Raw genomic sequence first — 22,513 nt, 5'->3', positions numbered from 1 at the left:
ACAGATTTTTTTTAAAGGAACTGATATTTAATGGTGCTCTGAACCAAGCTTAGATTTATGTCTGCTATCATTGCTTTGCAAAATAACATTGCAAGGCATGAGTAGCCATGTTATTTCTGTGCATGTTTATTCTAAAAAAACTATTTTTTTTAGGGGAGAAAGATGTAAAGACTGTCCAAAGGGCAGGAAAAAGATGTGACAAAAGGCCTTAGGATCCTGGAAAGAATGGATTAAAAAATGGCCAGGATCCTAAGGAACAATATGTAATTCTGCATAACTAAAGGAATTTGCTGCTGGATTTTATGGGTGGTAGTTCCTATACTTTGTTGTTGTTTAGTCGTTTAGTCGTGTCCAACTCTTTGTGACCCCATGGACCAGAGCACGCCAGGCACTCCTGTCTTCCACTGCCTCCCGCAGTTTGGTCAAACTCATGCTGGTAGCTTCGAAGACACTATCCAACCATCTCGTCCTCTGTCGTCCTCTTCTCCTTGTGCCCTCCATCTTTCCCAACATCAGGGTCTTTTCCAGAGAGTCTTCTCTTCTCACGAGGTGGCCAAAGTCTTGGAGCCTCAGCTTCAGGACCTGTCCTTCCAGTGAGCACTCAGGGCTGATTTCCTTCAGAATGGATAGGTTTGTTCTTCTTGCAGTCCATGGGACTCTCAAGAGTCTCCTCCAGCATCATAATTCAAAAGCATCAATTCTTCGGCGATCAGCATTCTTTATGGTCCAGCTTTCACTTCCATACATCACTACTGGGAAAACCATAGCTTTTACTATACTAAACTATACTATACTATACTATACTATACTATACTATACTATACTATACTATACTATACTGCATAGCAAACCTTTTCAAAGAGGAATAATTTGCAAAAACTCTTTGTCATAATGACAAGTAAAAAAAGCTGTTGGAGGTGCCCAGAGTAGCTCTGTCCCAGGGGTGGGGGACTTTTTTGGCTCTCTAAAGAAGTTGAAAAAGCAATAATTCTTCAGACCAATTCTAACAACAATAAGATTATTATTGATTTTTCAAGTAAAAAGTGGAGCTGCGAGGGCAGCTGGTAGCCCAAACGGATGATTCTTGCATTGTAAATATCAACCTTTGCCAACGGCTTGATGTCCTGCTCTGTGTAATGCCACATAATATTATATTTAGCATTGCTAATTCTGATGGTCCAGTTTTCGTTTCAGAATGGAGAGAATGAGAAACACAAAATAGGTGTTTAATGGCAATGTTTTTATGGTATGCCTGCAAGCCTCTGAGTTAAATGGAAATTTAATTTGGCAAAATGGAAGGAAAAGCAAAATTGGGGTGTGTGTGTTATTAGGTTTATTGCATGCAAGGTTTGTTGCATTCCCTCTCTTAAAAATTTCTGCCTTGCAGGGGGTTGGACTAGATGACCCTCGGGATCCCTTCCGACTCTACAATTCTATGATTCTAAGTATATTCTCTCTGGTCTAAATTTCTCTGTGTGCCCATTCAAGCTTGCTCCCTTTTTCTCTGTAACTTCTCACACTTTCGTTCTTTTTGAGTGCCTGTTAATTCCCGCATCTTAAAGCAGCCAAGGGTTTGAGTGGGCCCCTCCCAAAAATCCAGTTCTTCCTTAAAGTCTTTGGCTTAACAAGGACAGAACCTTAGCATGAGTTAATTGTATTTGCTTAAAGCGATCCCTTGTTACCCTCGCCTTTTCCTTTCCATCCTTTTGTTGTATTCTGAATGTCAGTAACTTACATGTTACTGGAGGAAGAAGTTACAGGTCCCAGCACTTTTGTCTTCTTGCTCCCCCAAATCCTCTCTTTAGCACTGCATTGGAGCAAATGTCAACCTGGAGGAAACCTGACTGACTCAGGTGTAAACAGCAGGGTTTCCCCTGGAAATTTTTAGGGACCATCTGCACAAACCTCTTGATGGTTTGTGCCCCGTCTCAAAGTAACAAAAGATTACAGCTTGAACAGATCCTGACTAAAATGTTATGTGAGACGTTTTATTACTAAGTTCATGTAGCATTTAACTGTGGGCTTTATATCTATCAGTCTGACAGACAATCATGCATGTTTACTCAAAAGTAAATCCTCAAGTGCTCAGTTGTTCTTATCTTTATTTAAGCGGGCATAGAATTGCAATTCTAGAGCTATTTACTGTATAAGTGTCTGTCGTTTTCCAGGTGTTTAAACTAGTACATATAAAATATTTCACTTTAAGTTTGCATATTTATCACATTACTCCATGTGTCAAGCAAACATTTTAGTTGAGGTGATTTTTTTCCTAAATATTTCATGTAATTGTACCAGATCATTTTTTGTAAGTGCTTGTCAGTTTACTATCTTACGTATGATTTGAGCAGTATGAACTCTTTCTTATGAAGTAGATGGACTACTCCTTATTCCTCCTTGATATGCTGAGCAAAAAAAGTAATCTCAAATAGTATTTTAATTCTCAGGAGGAAAAACTGCTTTAGCTTGAAAAGTATATTTCCTGCAATCTTGGAGCACTAAAATCTTTTCTTTAACTTTGTATAGGGTTTCTGAAATTGCATGTATGATGTACATTAATTTTATTTTTTCCTTTCCATTTCTCTTTCACCCTACCAATGATAAAGAGAATGATCAAAAGTGTTTCTTTTGAGCAGGTTTCTGTTTCAGTTATCACTCCTAGATGCAATTTAGTTTTGTTTGATTAATTGATGCTTTTGTGCATAATCTGGAGTTACATATTAAGGCAGATGAGGTTATTTGGGGTGGGAATATAGCAGGATAAACTGTTCATAAAGTAGAGAATAAAGTTTGAATACATTTGTGGCAGGGGCTCATGTAATAATAATATAATAATAACAAATTTTATTTATACCCTGCCCTCCCCGGCCAGAGCCGGGCTCAGGGCGGCTACCACCAGTAAAATTACAATAAAAACATAATAGGGGGAAAAAAACCAATTTAAAATACAGGTTAAAATGCAATTTAAAATGCAGCCTCATTTTAAAAGTAGCCCATAGATCAAAACCATAAGGGGAGGGAAACATAAGGGTCAGACTGAGTCCAAACCAAAGGCCAGGCGGAACAGCTCTGTCTTGCAGGCCCTGCGGAAAGATGTCAAGTCCCGCAGGGCCCTAGTCTCTTGTGACAGAGCGTTCCACCAAGTCGGGGCCAGTACTGAAAAGGCCCTGGCCCTAGTTGAGACCAATCTAACCACCTTGCGACTTGGGACCTCCAAAGTGTTGTCATTTGTTGACTTTAAGGTCCTCCGCGGGGCATACCAGGAGAGGCGGTCCCGTAGATACGAGGGTCCTAGGCCATAAAGGAAGGACGAAGTAGAACACAAGGGTTCTGCTAGAAAAGCCAAAGAGCTGCTTTAGGCATGGTCAAGAGCTTGGACTTACTCAATGAACTTTTGACGTTTTGCGTTAAACCACATCCCTCTTCCATATCAATAACTTTTGAAAATCTCTGTTTCAAAAGTGGCTTTCTATGTGGCACGGAAATTTCCTACTGAATAAATGTAAGCCAGATGTCCCATTGGGCATGCATGGAATTAATTGTGCAACAAACTACAAAAATAAACAAATCCCTTCTTGTTATTACTGCACACCAACACAACCGTGCTTAGGTGAGTTCAATTAAATATTCCGATAATAAATCATCATCAGCATAGCTTTAATCAGCATTACCTTGGGGACTTTTCTGTTTTTACCTACGGATTGTGTTATACAGGAACTTTCAAGAACTTACAAGAATAAGCAGTAAGAAAAGATAAGAAAAGAAGAAATTGGACTTAGCCCCATAGGTTATACACCATACATATAAACTGTATATGTTGCACATACTGGACTAGACCTTTACAATAGGAAATAACCAGTAAAATTTTCACAATTCTTATCATTCAGCCTGTTGCGCTTTGTGTATTGTGACAACTGTATTTGCGTTTCAAGGTATTGAACTTGTTTTAATCAGCATTAAAGCATCATCACGGTAACCGGAGAGTCAGGGAACCAGAACTAAGGCTCAGGAAACGGCTGTGCAAACTGATGCATCTTTGATAGCTGTTGGAAGCATCCCCAATTGGTGCCTGCCTGATCTCATTGGTGAGAGCATTCCACATGGGAGGTGCCACAGCAGAGAAGGCCCTTCTCAGAGCTCCACCAGAGGAACTTCTGCAGGTTGTGGTGTGGACCAGAGGGCGATGTATATGAGAGGAGGCAACCTGTCAAATAACCTGGTCCTGAGCTGTTCAAGGTTTTAAAGCCCAAACTAACACCTTAAGCTTGGCTTGGTAGCTAATCACTTGGTTCTGGACAAGCATCTCAGCTCAGAAGATTTCACAATCACTGTGCTGTTATTGGCGCACAAATTATCCCTGCTCTGCAATGGAAAATTTCTCTTGACGAGCCTTAACGAGATATCAGGATTTAAAAATTGTTGAAAAGGGGCAAAAAAATTAATGAGACTATAGAAATAATTCATCATTTTGAGCCTATAGGATGAGTTTTAAATAATATATTGGCGTTTAAATGGAATCTTTTGCTGCATCAATTTTAAAAAACAAATTTCTGGTGATGTGTAACAAAGATAATCGTATACGTCATATTAGGATTGACTTGTAAACCAAGTGGATGACTCTCTGGATTTTCTAGTATCTACTTTTCTTGGGTGAAAATTAGATGGCTAATTTAATGAGTTATTAATATTAACTAGAAGTTCCAATTCTCTTATTTGAGTGTCGTAGAATATCTAAAGGATAAAAATGCTGCAGTGCATATGACATGAATTAAATTCAATTTGAAATATTACTATATCAACAGAATTGTAATGTCCTCACAATATTAATTCATTGAGGTGGACAGAGCAGTGCTGGAAGTTTTCTTTCCTGCTTTGTCCTTACATTTTAGTTGTGCATGAACATAACACGGCCTACTATTTCTGGAGAAGGAAAAAGATTCTGAGCAGTGCTGCGTATTCATGCACTACAGCTCTTTGCACCCAGGTGTCAGTCTGTGGGTCAGATACTTGCCAAATGAGGAGTGGCCAGAGACAAAACGCCTTGAAAAGAGGCCGCTCACAAGGGACATCAGTGAACAGAAAGCAACAAAGTGTGATGTAATAAAGAGCAGTGGGATTTTGTTCAGGTTGGAGAATGTTTTAAAGAGACAGGACTTTGTCGGAGTGCTCTTTCATGGATCTTTATGAAGTTGGCAGTGTCTCTTGTACAGAGCTTGCATGTTCTGACATCAAGGAACATTTCTGAACAGTGGCTGAGGTTTGAGGGAAGAATATGGTACCTTGAAGGTTTGTGGAGCTTGGTGAGAAACCAAGTGGTCCTTTTGAAGGGTGACAATTACTGAGTTGGCTACTGAGAGGAGTTGGCTGACTTTATCTTGAGAAAAGGAGGAATTGCTGTGCCTATCCTATTGTGTGTACCAGGCTGTGGATTTTATAGTCTCTGTCCTGTTGTCCAGGTGAGGTATGAGTGGAGAAAGCACTTTTGGCAAATACTCATTCCCTGTTTAGTTGGTACAGTGCACAGTTGCAGGTAAGTGATAATTTTTTGCAAGGGTAATGAGGGACATCTTAAAATGCAGATTGATAAGAGGGATGTGAAATTCATTTTGCTTTTGATGGGCCAAAAGCATTGTGTTAATTAGCCAATCAGATATTTAACACATAGTTTGTTAAAGCAGTAATAGATCAGAGAGAATGATGCTAATTCTCAAAAACCCGGCCATCTTCTAGAAGTCCCCAGAGTCAGTTCCTCTCAGAAGCTTTCATCACACTATGCTAAATCCCACAGAGGCTATTCCTTCTTCTCTTGTGACCCTGGTTTAAGATGAGTCTTCTGGGTTATTACATCAGTTTTCTGTGATGTCTGAACTGTGAAATTGTGGTTTAACCGTTGTTTACAAGTGGTTTGGAAGCCATGGGATTTATCAAGTCAAGAAGTTCCTACTTTAGTTGGGTGTGGAAGAAGAAAGTGCGCATGTGTATATGTGTGCTTGCTGCTTACTCCTATGGGCAACAAATTTCCATTTGTGGCAACATGACAGCTGAAACACGCCTCTATATTTATGTGTTTCCTGTTGGGCTATGCGTTCCTTATTAGAGACATAGGAATATCACATAGCCAGGAGGCCAACTGGGAGAGGGAAGAAGCTTTTTGGAGTGTGTTGAAGCATGGGAGATGTCTCCTCTCAGAGCAGGATGCAAGCATTTGTACCCCTATTCCTGAACTGCTGGGGAGCAAAGAGCTCTCCCTTCTGCCATTGCTGTCAGACGTCAACTTGAAGCAGGAAAAAGATATTATTCTGCCCCATATGTAAGGTCATCTTTGACTTAATAGTACTGTTGGCTATGTAAACCAGCTTATTTGGACCTCTTAGCTGGCTTAGATTGTGACTGGACTTTTGGACATGCCATTGCAAGCCTTCAGAAAATGGGTTGGGCAGATTGTCAAGCCTCTATATAAATGCCGCATGAAGTTTCTTGCAGCTGCAAGACATTGACATCTTGTTATGATAGGGGGAAATTATACTTCAGAACAATCTTCCTTGCACATAGTTACATGCATTGGTAGCTCACATTAATGGGTTTTTTGAAGTAGTATTTAAGTATCAATATGCTTTTCCTGTAGCTTGCGGAAGCACTGGGCCCATAGCTCAATGGTAGAGCACATGCTTTGTGTGCAAAAGGTCTTCTGTTCAGCATCTTCAGGTAGGGCTGGGAAAGGCTGCCTGCCTGAAACCTTGGAGAGCTGCTGCCATCAGTGCAGACAACACTGGGCCAGATGGACCATTATTCTGACTCTGTATAAGGCAACTTACTATGCTGAAGAAACCTTTTTTCCCTCTCACAGTGGCTCAGATGGCCTATAGGTTACCGTATTTTTCGCTCCATAGGGCGCACCGGACCATAGGGCACACCTAGTTTTTAGGGGGGGAAAGCAAGAAAAAAATTCTTATTTCCCGCCCCCCCCAGCCCCAAAAGGCAGCGTACAGGCTGCGTGCAACCTCTCCCTGCTGGAGGGGTTGCGCGGGACTATGGCACAAGCCAAGGCAGCCAGCGGGATCCATCCCGCTTGCTGTTTTGGCTTCCTCTTTAGCCCCGCGCAGCCTCTCCCAGCAGGGAGAGGCTGCGCGGGGCTAAAGAAGCCATAGCCACGTGCAGCCTCTCCCTGTCGGAGGGGCTACACGCGGCTATCCCTGAAGCCCGGAGAGCTAGAGGGGTTGGTGCGCACAGACGCCTCTTGCTCTCCAGGCTTCAGCGAAAGCAGTGTGAAGCTTTTGGAGCGCAGAGGGAGCGCTCCCTCTGCGCTTCGGAGGCTTAGCGTTGCTATCGCTGAAGCCAAGGAGCCTGCATTCGCTCCATAGGACGCACACACATTTCCCCTCAATTTTTGGAGGGGAAAAACTGCGTCGTATAGAGCGAAAAATACGGTACTGCATATAACCTCTTGTCATGAAGGAAATGCATAGTAATTGAATTGGGTCATACGGGATTAACAGCTTTCGCCAATGTGAGCAAACACAGTCAACTTTAAACGCCTCATACCACATGCACTGAGAGAATTGTTGCTGCTGTTTTGGGTGCCTGTTGCAAACCACTTTGAGCATAATCATTTGCAGGACAGCAGCATCTAAATTAAAATCTAATCTATTCGCTGTTGTGCAACCTTCTCTGAAGCTGTTGCCTAGGATTTGCCAGCGTAGACTTCCTATGGTGGCGCTGGGGCGAGTCAGGACAGCGTTGGATTGTGGGTGGATTGTTCAGCACGGGATCTTGTGACACATTGCAGAATTCAGCAGAGCCTTTGCTTCTCATAACCCAACTCATCTTCATTGCTGGCAGACTTCTAAAAGTGAAACTGAAGTTGGCATTTCACGCTGATAGCATGACTGTAATTTAGTGGCAACTCGGAAGAGCAGAAAATGTTGTTTGCTTTCTTTTCACCTGTATATTGCATTCTGTGCTCTCAATACAACTATTTTAATATATATTCAGTGGTAGTAGCCATATCATCATAATTCTTTGCCCTACTGTGTGGTACTTTTCCTCAAGAAGGCGAAAAGATTAAATAAATCCTCTGTGGAAAAGGAATAAAAAGAGGGAGAAGGAGATTGCTGAGAGAAAGCCAAATGTCATAATCCATCTTGACCAATTCAAGAATCATAAGCTTTCGGTGATTAGGCTTGTGGGAATCAAACTCCAGTAATGAAATGAAAGGTGTAATTCCAGGGGAGGTGGTGAGAGCAAGGCTGGTGCATTTAAATATCAAACCACTGCCAAAATAGAAAATAACTTAGTTCTTCCATTGGCTGGTTTAGCTTTATGTGGTCTCTACATGGCCTGCCATTCAAAGCAACGTAATTAACAGGAAACTAAAATGTTATCTTAAAGATTTCGAAATAAAACATTACAAAGGAGATCAACCACAGAATTCACATTTAATGCAGCAAAGTTAACAATTTTTTTTTTAAAAAAAGTATCTTAAACATTTAAAGAGAAAGTAGCCCAAAAATAGAAAACTCAGGAAATACCAACATTAATGGAGTGGCAGACAAAAATGGTTGAATATGTAGAATTAGCAAAACTGACCCACAGGATCCGTAACCAAGAAGAAACAAAGTTCAAAAAGGAATGGAGTAAATTTGTTGAGTAACAACTGTAGAAGTTTAAAGACTGGAGCAGGATTACAATAAATTTTGTGATGTGGATAGAATATAACTAAGAATCTGTGAAAGAGAAAATCTAATACGAAAGCCGGATGGAGGGAGGGAGGGAAGTCCGTGCGCGAGAGAGCGTGTGTAAATAAGTAGACACATGATTGTTGAACTTTAGAGTATTTATTTTGTTTGTATATGTTACCGAAAACTCAATAAAAAGAATTTGAAAAAAATAAAATAATGAAGAGGATGTCTAGGAAAAGTTAGGGGTCGTCGAGGTGATGCTCTCCGGATGTTGCTGGACCACAACTCCCATCATCCTTGACCTTTGGCCATGCTGAGTGTGGGGCTGATGGGAGTTGGAGTCCGACGATATCTAGAGGGCACCAGGTTGGTTATAATGGAGTTCATTGGGCACTCTAAAGCTCCCTTCAGCCCCAGCCATCTGGCCGGTGGTCAGGGGCGATGAGGGGAATTCCAGTTCTGCAACATGACTGTTCCAAAGCGTTATATAAATGCCAAGTTTCTATAAATTTCCTGCTTTAAGACTAGACAAGAATAAAGAAGTGACCAGTCTGTTAAAAGAGAGAGAGAGAGAGATTCTATATCAAATAATATTCTTGGCGTGTGTAGCCGGGTGGGGTGGGGTGGACTTAACAAGGCCTAGTGCAGGAGTTGTTAACCTTCTGGGGCTCATGGTCACCTTTGGCAACCAGAGAAACTATTTTGGGCAGCAAATCAAGGACACCCTGCAGGCTGCAGCCCATTCTATGGTGGAATACTTCTTCCAAGATTAATTTCATCAGAAGGAAGAGTCTTCCCTGGGCACCAGGAAAGGCCTCTGGGGTTATGTGTGCCCATGGGTGCTGTCCTGCAACCCTTGGTCTGTGGTCAGTGCCAGATTTAGGCGCAGGCATGTATGGAAGTGAGAGCTGGACCATAAAGAAGGCTGATCGCCGAAGAATTGATGCTTTTGAATTCTGGTGCTGGTGGAGACTATGGACTGCAAGAAGATCAAACCTCTCCATTCTGAAGGAAATCAGCCCTGAGTGCTCACTGGAAGGACAGATCGTGAAGCTGAGGCTCCAAGACTTTGGCCACCTCATGAGAATAGAAGACTCCCTGGAAAATACCCTGATGTTGGGAAAGATGGAGGGCACAAGGAGAAGGGGGCGACAGCGGATGAGATGGTTAGACAGTGTTCTCGAAGCTACCAACATGAGTTTGACCAAGCTGCGGGAGGCAGTGGAAGACAGGAGTGCCTGGCGTGCTCTGGTCCAGGGGGTCATGAAGAGTCGGGCACGACTAAATGACTAAACAACATCCAATTTTGTCCTTGCTCGGGGCGCCATTTTACCAAAGTCCGCCCTTGCTATGATGAGTGGGCTCTGTTCTGTTGGTGCAAATGATTGAGACCAAGGAGGACTGAATTTCTGGTGTGCTTTCTGCTGCACCGTGAACGTCTCTTGGTGGCAGACATGAGCAATGTGCTCTTGCTCCCTTCCCCACCCAGTGCCCCTTTAAGGCCCGTTTTCTTTCCACCATGAAGAACTCCACTTTGGCTTTTCCTTTGAAGAACCAAAGTTAGAATGGTTCAGTAGTAATCACTTCTGCGGGCTGATCTATAATTGGCACGGAAAAATGCGGGGCAGGTTCTGGAATCGTGAAGTCTCTCGCCCAGGCCTTCCTTCTTCTGGTCATGAATGCCGTCCTGCATCTTAACAGCAGCTGAGCATATGTGAGCATTGATGTTAACTGTGTGCATCAAGCCCAAGTTAAAAACAAACCCCTGTGTTGCAGTGAGAACCAGTCACAGAAATATAGACAACACATAGGTTAATAACTGTTAGAGCAGTCTTCTAACCATGGTTTAAGAGACTGTTGTCATCATATGTAAAATTGGCACGATACTTCACCTTATTTAGGCTTCCTGGGCTGTTGTGTGGGTAAGTGAGATAAGGATCTGTTAATATTAGAAATGCTAATTAAAACTACCATATTTTTTGCTCCGCAAGACACACTTTTTTCTTCCTAAAAAGTAATGAGCAATGTCTGTGCGTCTTATGGAGCGAATGTGTGGTCCCTGGAGCCGAATTGCCCAGGGGAGAAAAGTAGATAATGCTTTTTTTTTTTTTTTAAAGAAAGTGGGAAGGGGGTGTTGAAACAAAGTCACTGATCGCAAGCAATTGGAAGCGAGATAAGGGGCGCTAGCAATAAAGGAGGCTGCCTGGGAGGGGGGAGGTAAAGAAAGCGAACTTGCAAGGAGAGTAGACAGGAAGGCTAAAGCAATGAGGAGAGAAATTAGAAGAAAAGGAGGAGCAAAAAACTGCTCCAGCTAAGGAAAAGACACTAAGGCAAACGAGAGGGAAGGGAGTGTTGAAAGTAAGCAGCTGATTGGCAAGTGATCGGGGAGGGAGATAAGGGACGCTAGAGATAAAGGTGGCTGCCTGGGAGGGGAGAGGTAAAAGCCCATGGATCCTCAGGATTTTTGCATTGGGTCACCCCAAATTCACCATCAGATCACATAGCATTTCCATGGCTACAGCCTGCACCCAAAAAATCACGCACCCACTGTTGTGTGGGGCCGCAATGGCGCAAAAACGTGGTTACAAAGCACGGATCCACATGGATCCTCAGGATTTTTGCATTGGGCTACCCCAAACTCACCGTCAAATCACATGTCTGTGGCCACAGCATGAACCACAAAAATTATATATCCACTATTTCGTTCAGAATATTTTTTTTTCTTGTTTTCCTCCTCTAAAAACTAGGTGCGTCTTATGGTCAGGTGCGTCTTATGGCGCGAAAAATACGGCAGTTGATCTTTTAAAGTTGTATAAAGAATCCTATAATCCTAAAGTTGGAAGGGACCCCAGGGGTCCTCTAGTCCAGCCCCCTTGCAATGCAGGAATCTCAGCCAAAGCATCCATGACAGATGGCCGTCCAACCTCTGCTTAAAAACCTCCAAGGAAAGACAGTCCACAACTTCCCAAGGGAGACCGTTCCACGTTTGAACAGGTCTTCCAGATTTTTTGTACTAGCCCCCAGTGCTCTCCATCACAGCCATGCTGGGTGGAGCTGATGGGAGTTGTAGTCCCAAGCATTTGGAGGGCACCAGGTTGGGGAAGGCCAAGGTAGACCAACCTGTAGTTTGATTACAAGAAGAGAAAGAGAAGCCTGCCATTGATTTGCTCAAAGGAGTTTGGTCTTAATGAACGATACAGCCCTAAACAGTTTTCTGATCTCATTACTTAATTGCATTAGTGTTATGTGTGGAGCTTTTAGCAGAAACTGTCCACAGAAAACTGAGGTTCTTGCTGGGTAATAACCTGGCTGTTCCTGTGCTTTCAGATGCAAAGTGAGAAGGTAAATAGTGAACATTTGGAAAATGATTTTGAATTGATTACTATGACAAATTGGCAATTAGTTATGCAATAGCTGAGTTTTATGCTTGTTTTCTTTAAAATCCCAAGTATAGGCTGAACCTCACATTTTCTGTCAGTGCGGTTTAAAGTTTTCTTTCAAGTTCTGAACTGCACACCTGCACACAGAAACAGCCTTTATGTATAGGCCACAATCCAACCCGCGTATACATATGCAGTACATTAATTTCAGTAAGCTCATTTATTTTATTGCTCATATTTCTTGGCCGTGATTGAATTCTGTATTGGACTGTGGTGGTAGTTTCTCGGATCCAAAGAAAAGGCAACTTAAAAAGGGGTGTGTGTGTGATTTTGAGCAGCGTTTTGTTATACATTGTGGGTGGAACATGTCTGCTGTTTAAAGTGAAAAATATCTCTTGATTATGTTGGAAGCTGTAGGGAGTGAAATAAGTCTGTGGTCCTGGCATTATGTGTGTATAAAATGTTAATCTTTTGACTTGGTAAAATACGACACCAATAGCTGAGGGATAGATCACAACTATTTCATGCGTCTTAAAATTGAGTGTATTTTCCCTGCAACAGAAATGTGAGGGGAGAACAGACGGAAATGTCAAAACAGTGCAAGCGACAGTGATATTATTATTTTTCCAAATGACTTGAGAATCCTTTAGGATAGTATACAGGACTTTGCCTTTAATTAAAAGTGCCATATACTTAGTAAAAATCCATGTTAGTTGAGAAATTGATTTTTTATTTTTTTTTTAAAGAAGAAAGCTGTGAGTTTTCCTGTATGGAGTAAATGTCACTCTGTTCATATCTTAAGCTTTGCTGCAAGTCAAGACTTGTACTGTTCAACCAGGTTGTCATAGAAACGCAGCTAGCTGTCATCTCAACTCAGGCTGATGATGGTTTTATTTGTAGGTTTGCAGGATTATTAAAATTTAACAAAAATTATTGATTTGCTTTTTATTTACGCTGCCGTGTGTTTACCTTTAGAAGTTCATGCTGCATAAAAGCTTCTCCTAAGAGAGAGAGATGGGGATATATATATATAATGTTAAACTCTGATTCATCAATTGCCGTTGATGCTTTCCGTCTCTTTATTTAGAAGGTGATATATAGTCTGCAGAAATGGAGTAATCTTGTATTTTACAAATAGTTTTTCATTTTGTTTGTTTACAGCAAAGAAAAAGCCTCTCAAATTCACCTTTAGCTTGACTTTTATTTAACATAAGAGATACCTGTCAGAAAATCATGAAATGGGTACATCAGTGTGCGCAATATTTGAAGTTTCTCGCTTTATTCATGTTTTTTCTTGAAGCCTGGCAGAATGCTTCAGTGAGCTGAGTTTTTGAAAGTATATGTTTTTTGTATATGCATGCGCAGGAGGAATTACTTAGTTTTCACTCATAAATAAGACAGGCAAAACTTATTTACAGTAACTTTATCTAATGGTCCGTGGATGAATGCTTTTATGCAAAATACTTGGGAGACTAGAATTAACTTTTCACTTTGGTTGCACATTTGATGTCCAGACTTCAGCAACATGTTGGATCTTATTATAATGACTTTGATGCCCAGAATTCACTTTTAACTCTGCACGTTTATCCCCATAGTCTGCAGATCATTCGTACATTGCAAGTGTCTTATTCATAATAAAAATGTACGTAAAATGCAATTATGTGCTAATTGTCACATAGCGTAGAAGCTGCAGATTGCGCTAACTTTTTTTTAATTTTAACTGTTTTGCATCTGTCAAGAATGAAGAAGCACAGGTAATTTGTCTGATTATGCCCTGCACTCTAATTTGACATTGAGTCTGTCTGACTGGTAACAACTTTGTTCAGTGTTGGATTTACTGAATAAAAATTGCATCTTGCTAGACATCTTGACACATTGTTTTCGACAACTGTGTCGTTGATTGTTGACATCCCTATATTAATCCCTTTTTAAAAAATTCTGTCATCAAAACTTAACACCAAAGTCCCTGGCTATTGTAGGTGAAGAAGAAAGTTGAAATTTAGGGTAAATTTACTGTATAGAAATTTACTGTAGCTTGTGCTTTGTGGTTTTGTGAGGATACTATTTCAATAGCTTAGTGAAATTGGTGTGTAAACCAGCATATGGCGGCACTTAAATCCTGCAAATGTGGTCATATTAAGAAGGTATCTGCTTCTTAGTTGCCTCCCAATATAAGGAATTGATATTATATAACCCCCAACAACTATTGTGGAAGGATTCCTGAGTTTTTTTAAATTTTAGATATGAAATAAAAACAGTGTTATGAACATACAGTAATTATTCAATGAAAGGGCTACTTCACACATTGGGTTGGATTCAGAGAAGCTGGCAGGAGGAAATCTAAAAGTACAACATGGGAAGGGGACAAAAAGGTGTTTAAAACATACTGGATTGCTGGCAGGTCTCTTGAGTGTGCATTCAGTGGCAAAGCTGGGTTGATTTCTGTGTAGGGGAACCCTGTGTAGGGTTCTTGCTCTTCTAGCAGAAAATTGAAATTTATTCAAGTACAGTGTTTAGTGGTATACTCTGTGTGTGCTTATATACACACAAAATGAAAAACCTTGTCCAAATGTAAACTGTATCACAGTTCTATCACATAGATTTCAGATTCAAACAGAGGTTGGATCATCCACAGAGTATTTACCCCTTTTAAAGGCATTGAAGTGATTGGTTGCTGGTTTGTGAACCATATGATAGTATTTGTCAGTTGTGGGAGTTCAGGAAGATATAGAAAAAGTTGGAATAAAGAGAGAGGGTTGCTGGTGGAGGGGGGTTAAACAAATTCTAAGTAAATGGGTATTTTTGTCATCACTTGCCAAATCAAAGCTCCCCTGATGCTACGCCACTGAATCTACTTCCAAAGCACAGCATGAAGTCTCTGAGTTTACACCATCCTTCTCCAACTTGGTTCCCTCTCTATGATCTCAATCCTGTCTTCCCTGGCCATTGGCCATGCAGTCTAAGGCTAATGGAAGTTAGAGTGCAATACATACGGAGGGCACCAGATTGGATGCATTAGATCAGGGGTCAGCAAACTTTTTCAGCAGGAGGCCGGTCCACTGTCCCTCAGACCTTATGGGGGGCTGGACTATATTTTGGGGGGGGGGGGGGAAATGAACGAATTCCTATGCCCCACAAATAACCCAGAGAGGCATTTTACATAAAAGGACACATTCTACTTATGTAAAAACACTCTGATTCCTGGACTGTCCATGGGCCGGATTTATAAGGTGATTGGGCCAGATCCGGCCCCCGGGCCTTAGTTTGCCTACCCATGCATTAGATCTACCCACTTAAGGGGGGTCATTGGTGACTACAATGATGGCTGACCACCAAGCCAATCAAAATATGTGGATCCCTGATCAAACAACTGATCAAGCAGCAAAACAACTAAAGTTGGGCATGTAGAAATTCACCCAACAGGCCTTAGAAGCCCTAAACCTGCCCATAATGATTCTCAATACTTTTTTTGGGGGGGGTGTGTGATCATAGTGGTGTGAGCTTTGGGAGTCTTACGAAGCTCAAATATCCATGGGGTTGGCTGATATAAGCCTATACTTGAAGGATGGATGTGTTCAGAAGTTACCTACCTCAGAGGTAAGACACGTGGAAGTTTTGTTCTTGGAGTCATTCTTGAATTGCTTGGCTTTCTGACTACTTCAATGTTGGGATTTTATTGGTGGGTTAGTTGTCTTTCCTTAATCTTGAGTATTTCCACCTCTAGGAAGTTGATGCAGCCTAGGAAAACATACATTCAAATCTTTCATTTAAACCAGGGATGCCAACATTTTATGGCTCTGGAGGGCAGCATGCAAATAGTGTTGGCTATTTGCAGGTTAGTAGCGCTGCAAAGAGCTTGCTGGGGAGACCATGCATGACAAGGAACTCAAAAATAACTTTAACAAGGTTTTAATAACAAAAGCAAAACTCCTTTTACACTAAAGATAACAACAAACATGACCCAACCACCAACCCATCCCCCAGGGTAATGAGAGAGCTAGGTGCTGCTCCTTATATACTATGCCCAAATGCTGACACAGCTTAATCAACACAACCTAGCAGCACCTGCTATGTTTCACAGCTGCAAGACTGGGTCTCATTATTTGCCCTGGCCCTTAAAGACATACACAACTTGTGAAACAATAATGAACCTTCACATTTTACAGTGACCATTCAACAAATAGAGCACCGACCCCATTATACACAAACACAGCCACAAACACACCCCAGTCTCAATCACAGACACATAGAGCCTTCTGCCCACTCACTCTCATGCGGCATTCAAAGTTTGCCAGGTGGTAGAAGAAATTTTGCACCTGGCTATTGGCCATTTGCGACCAAGTGAAGATGCCTGCGTGCCAGGTTGACGCCTGACGTCTCCACCACCTGGAGGCGCGTGCCTAAGGATCCTTGCATCTTGACTGCTTTCACACACTAGCAACACATCCTGAAGAATTCTGTCCGTTATATTTTGTCTGCGCAATCAGAATGAATTTCAGAAACCAAGAAAAATACGACTTTTGAGCCGTCTGGCCCCAAAATGGCAACTAGGCATTCCGTTTTGGCGACTGTATCCCTGGTTTAAGGAGACATTTGGCGTCTAGCTTATATATCTGAGTTTCTAACACTGTTCTCACGTGTACACACATGTACACACTCCCTCACCCCCAGTTTGGTGCAAGGTGATAGGGAGTTTTAAACCTCTCCTTTTGATCTCATAGCACCTCCGTGCAAAGTTTGGCAGTGGGTGGAGGGGTGGTTTAAAAGGATTTTCGAAGCATGACATGCTTTGTGGATAATCCCATCAAGGTAATAAGAAGCCTCAGGTCAACCTCAATAGTTCCTGTAGCATGAAATCCTTAAAAAGGTAAAGGACCCCTGACAGTTAAGTCCAGTCGTGACTGACTCTGGGGTTGTGGCGCTCATCTCGCTTTACTGGCTGAGGGAGCCGGCGTTCAGCTTCCGGGTCATGTGGCCAGCATGACTAAGCTGCTTCTGGTGAACCAGAGCAGCACATGGAAACGCCGTTTACCTTCCCGCCGGAGCGGTACCTATTTATCTACTTGCACTTTGATGTGGTTTCAAACTGCTAGGTTGGCAGGAGCTGGGACCGAGCAACGGGAGCTGACCCCGTCACGGGGATTCAAACCGCTGACCTTCTGATCGGCAAGTTCTAGGCTCTGTGGTTTAACCCACAGCGCCACCTGCGTCCCAACTACCCAGCTAATGGGCACTTGTGGTAACAACTGAGGAATGTGCACATCCATGGGCTCTTCGCATTGCCAGCTAGGTGGGTAGGGGGTAAAGGTGAGGGAAAGCATGGAAAAGATTCTTGACAGCTGCATTGTGGACCTGCCCTTGCTTCCCAGCTGACAGACAATCCGCTGTTTGGTGGGTTGAAGGAATGCAGTTGTCAGCACAGGACAATGAGTGCGGGTGTGTGGTCGAGCATCCTTTGAGGAACCTGCAAAGCTACCTGCACATTGTCCACGTGTGGTTAACACCGTCATTTAGCCAATGGCGGATACAAAGAACAGGCTCAAGTGACTGAAATAGTGTTTTGATTCTGCCCAAGATTTCAAGGTCGGAAGCCCTCTTTCCTCTAGTGGTCTACTGTAACTGGGAATGTTGTGAGGCTTCCACTCTGTGGCTGGCTTTTCATGTCATTACGTAATATGTAATTTCTACTTTTTTATGTCTGTAATTCCTGTAAGCCTAAGTAGATGTAATGGTAGTCATTGCACATTCTCCCCCTCTCTTCTCCAGCCTACCACTTCTTCTAGATTGCAAGCCCCTTGTGGTGGAGAGCCATCCTTTCATTCTTTGTAAAAGCACTATGCACACGGAAATATAATGTGTTGGGAATACTCTTTTAAAGAAACTGTTGCTTCCTTTGGCAAGAGGGAGTGGGTAGGATACAAATGGAAAGAAACGACACTGAAAAATGTATGTTTCCTAAGCTTCAGAAACATCCTTTTTGATGTTGTCTAAATCCCATAGGGTTTCCATTTCGAGGTGCACAACGGATTGTTTCGGCTCTGTTTTTATGTTATTTATTTGCAATAATTTCTATACCACCAACATTTTTAAAATATCATGGCGTAAAAATCAACAATGAAAATACATATAACAGATACAGAACGTGTCATAAATCAGTGGATTAGATTGGTGCATCAGCATAGCTGGATCACTCCACGGAGAAAACCTGGGTAAAAAGTTTTAATTGGGCACCTAAGTGGCAAACAGGAGCTGCCTGCCTAATATTCAGGATTTAGAGTAGAACTGCAAGTGACTTTTTGCTTCTGAGAGGTTCCTTGGAGTCTAGAGAGTGTTCTCCCCACCACCACCCAAAATGGGGTGGATATTTTTTTATTTTTAGTCAACTTGTTTTTAACTTCTGACTTTTCATTGATAATTTTAATGTACACTATATGTTCTGTTCTGTGTAAGCCTCTTGGAAGTTTCAACAGTTAAGAAGTATACAAATTTTGAAAATAAGTAAATATGTGATGTATTTTGTGTGGTAATTAGAATATTGAGCTTTCTTTTATTTTGTCAAGTACACTTCTGGATTCCCCCCTCCTGCTTTTAAGAAATTATTAAGCATTTTCTGAGCTACAGCAGTATTGACTAACATGTTTATTAAAAGAAAAAATGCTGTGAGAATTTGGGTGCCAGGAATTTCAAAGTTGGAAGTTGGTATTTTGGCTTCCATTTCTTAGTGGTTGTTAGAAAGAGTTCATGGGGGACCATCTATGGCTGTTGCTATGCAGTATTTTTATTTTGGGGTGGAGTGGGAAGAGTAGGAGTGTGTAAACCGGAGGAAAACTAGTATCCCTCTTTTCTCTTAAAATTTATTAATCCAGGAAGATGACAGTGAAGAAGAGCCCAAGCTGAAGTATGAAAGGCTTTCTAATGGTGTTACGGAAATTCTTCAAAAGGACGTTGCCAGTTGCATGATGGTTCATGAGAAGGTAAGAGTTTGTTTGTTTGTTTTTAATGCACACACATATGTAATACTTTAAAAATGTAGATTTGTGCCGTCTTCACCAAAACAGTTGAGATTTGGGTATAGATGATACCAGAAGCTCTAAATTGTGGTAACAAACACTGTAGAGATACTTCCAGTTGCTGAGAATTTGTTTCCCGGCAAGCAAGAGGGTATAGGCAATTATTTGCTTAGAGATTCACTAAGTGAGTTCTGACTACTGTGAGCTCTTTGCACGCTGCCCAATTTGTCCCTGGAGTAGTTCTGTGTTAGCTGCCACTTCTGAAGAAGTGGAGGACAGGGGAGGTGGTTTTGATTTAAATTCTTTACTTGGCAAATCTCCTGCAGCCACCTATTATCCAATCACTTTTTTGACGTTTTTGTCAAGTGCTTGGTGAATAAACATGACCTCCACTCAGCCCCGTGCTGGGATAAATTATTTGCATTTACTGTTTTTCTTCAAGTCACCCACCACTCACCCATGCTTGAAAACCTTACATTATATTCCTGGGGTCAAGTGCACCCCAGTTAAGTTGGAGGTAATAGAAGGGGAAAGAGAGATGTAATGTAAGGAATCTAAGCGAAGGGTTGGTTTTTTATATATGTACAAGGATGTGACTATATATTAGTGTTAACAGGCATCTGAAATTAGACTTCCATTATCTTGGACGCAGGTAGCACTGTGGTCTAAACCACAGAGCCTAGGACTTGCCAATCAGAAGGTCGGCAGTTTGAATCCCCGCAACGGGGTGAGCTCCCGTTCCTCGGTCCCTGCTCCTGCCAACCTAGTAGTTTGAAAGCACACCAATGCAAGTAGATAAATAGGTACCGCTCCAGCGGGAAGGTAAACGGCACTTCCGTGTGCTGCTGTGGTTCGCCAGAAGCGGCTTAGTCATGCTGGCCACATGACCCGGAAGCCAGTAAAGCGAGATGAATGCTGCAACCCCAGAGTCGTCCGCGACTGGACCTAACGGTCAGGGGTCCCTTGGACATGCAATGTTGACTTACGTCACATACCCCCTAAGTTGGTACAGTGGTAATCTTCCAGGGTTTACCTTTGCAAATAACCGATGATTGGTCTACTTACCTGGACAGGATAAGTTTAGTTGAACAGTTTGATTTAAGCTTAGGGATATAAGTTTTTCTCTTGCCTATAGCATCATACATCTCCTTGTTCAACTTGGGCAAGCCTCAAACTCCTTTAAAGTACCCACCTCACCTTGAGATTAGAATTATACACCCTTGGCCAATACACTTTGATCCTTCCTATATTAAGGTTTTGGATATGTTACATAAAATAGCCGTCTCGTGTAATTCTACAATTCTATGTGTGAAAAGATCTAAAGCCTACTTAGCTTTGACTAGTTCCCTTTCTGCTTGTAATAAGAAATAAACTGTTTTTCATCCCTTCACACAATAATGACATAAAGGGATACGATCCAAAAGCCCACATCTCTTTCTCCACCCCTTCCCACTTCTGTTTCCTTCCTTTTTAAAATAGGGAAAAAATACCTGGGGTTGGACTAGATGACCCTTCGTGGTCCCTTCCCATTCTGATTTTATGTTATTTTGCAGAGATTCCTTGTTGCACAAGCACAGCATGCCCCGGGTCATAAAAGGTTCCTCGTAACAGGAAATGCCCAGTGCTTAATGAGATTATGGATCACCAAAGGTTCAGCCAAACTGATCTTTGAAAGTTTCTGTGATCTGACAGCTGACAATTTTCATCTGGAACTATGACGCTTCCTTTAAAAAGAAAAAAAGAAGAAGTAAATTTATTGGGCAACACTATAAGTATTTTCTATATTTGGAGCTGTCCAAGTTCTACCCTAATTATAGTGTCACAGAGAACAACACAACAGCAGAGTTGTTTTAAGTAACTGAGCACTTTTGGTTTTCTAGCAAACTACACTATTTATGAGTAGGATCAATAATGTTAGAAGCTGAAGTCTAGGTGTCTTTTAGGAATTGGTCTCTTACAATGCTGAGGCTAAAAACTGAGGGTGGTGTCTGTGTGTGTACATGTGTATCCCTTAAAAAAAGAAAGAAATCCAACCCTATGAAAGATAAATAAAACCGTAGCCTGTATGATAGATGTACGTTTTGATTAGAACAATTTGGCTTTGTTTGGAGTACCGAAGAGTGGCATATATTCAGACTAATTTCCCTCCAGAATTATTATTTTTTTCCTTGCAATGCTAAAACATATTTTCACTGGACTCGCTGTCTGCATTGGATGACTAATCGTCATGGCACCTGGTGCATTCAGGCAGCCCTGCGCAGTGGAATAGTCATACCTAGTTATGTCTGCACACCTGATGTTTTATTAACTAGTATTGATTTTTTTACCCGGGGGACTTTTTTCTTCCTGTAAAAAGGCAACCTTGCAGGAGTGAAAGGCATTGCAGGGGATGAATTTCTAATGAGCCCCTTCTCTCTCCTCTCTCTCTCCCCCCCTCTCTTTTTTGACTTCTCTTTAATGTGGCTTCATATTTTAAGTGCCTGAACTGAAATTTCATTTTAAGCAATTCCATTTTGATAAATCCTTTTGAACCTTGACTTTCTGTAAGGTTATTTAAAAAAAAAGAAAAAGATTGTGCTGCTTGACTGACACACTTAGTAGTGCCTGTAAATTTGAGCATTTCATTATAGGCTGCAATGAAGCATGCTCACATGCAATGAAATACAGAGAATTTAGGAGTCTGACCACTTGAGTAATGCTAAAGAAAAGGTGCGGGGGCGAATGCATCCTCATCTATATAAAGGAGCACCAAACATTTTGTTGGTTAATTTGTTTTTAGTCCTCAGAATTCGGTAGCATAAACTAGATCTCTGTTTAGAATCTAAATATATAAATAATAACCCTGCCTGGATTTTTGTTATATTATGAAATAGCAAGTAGAGCCCTTATTTTGTGGTGGTTTTTTTTTGGGGGGGGGGTATTTTATGTGCTCATGCAGCACATGTGCTCTATGCACACTGCACACACTTAATGCTGGTTTCCGACCTGTTTTTATGGCTGAAAGGTTTGACCGCAGGACCAGAGCAGGCTGGGTCATTTGCATTGCCATCCTCTTTGTAGATTAAACTGGGACTGACCTGTCCGAGAGAGAGAGAGAGAGAGAGAGAGAGAGACCCACCTTTTCAAGGAATGCATGCCATGATTCTGTGCTAACTTGCTCATATGTGCAATTGGTCCCTTACCTCTCCCGCCCTGATCTCACCACTTTGCTTCATGCGACGGTCACCTCCAGGCTTGATTATTGTAACTCACTCTACGTGGGGCCGCCCTTGAAACTGACCCAGAAACTCCAGTGGGTGCAGAATGTCTTATGGAGTCTTCACCACTGGATCACATTCACCCGGTGCTATACCAGCTGCACTGGCTCCTGGTGGAGTACAGGATCAGGTTTAAGGTGCTGCTTTTAACCTTTCCAGCCCTATATGGCCTAGGACCCTCGTACCTACGG

At 41.9% G+C, this 22,513-nt stretch overlaps 1 protein-coding gene across 2 annotated transcripts in view; it reads left to right on the top strand.

Annotated features, from left to right (window-relative positions):
- The window catches only part of VPS41 (VPS41 subunit of HOPS complex), a 113,143-nt gene that overhangs the window by 7,759 nt on the left and 82,871 nt on the right, over positions 1–22,513 (top strand). For both annotated transcript variants that reach the window (XM_080975793.1, XM_080975794.1), the window contains exon 3: positions 18,922–19,029. In XM_080975793.1, coding sequence (XP_080831919.1) covers positions 18,922–19,029 — 108 coding nt within the window. The remainder of the gene's footprint in view (positions 1–18,921; positions 19,030–22,513) is intronic.

The sequence above is a fragment of the Podarcis pityusensis genome (genome assembly GCF_964106645.2).
Source record: "Podarcis pityusensis genome assembly, chromosome: 12".
Lineage (NCBI taxonomy): Eukaryota > Metazoa > Chordata > Lepidosauria > Squamata > Lacertidae > Podarcis > Podarcis pityusensis.
Note: the sequence above shows the minus strand (reverse complement) of the source record. Positions and strands in the feature narration are given on the sequence as shown.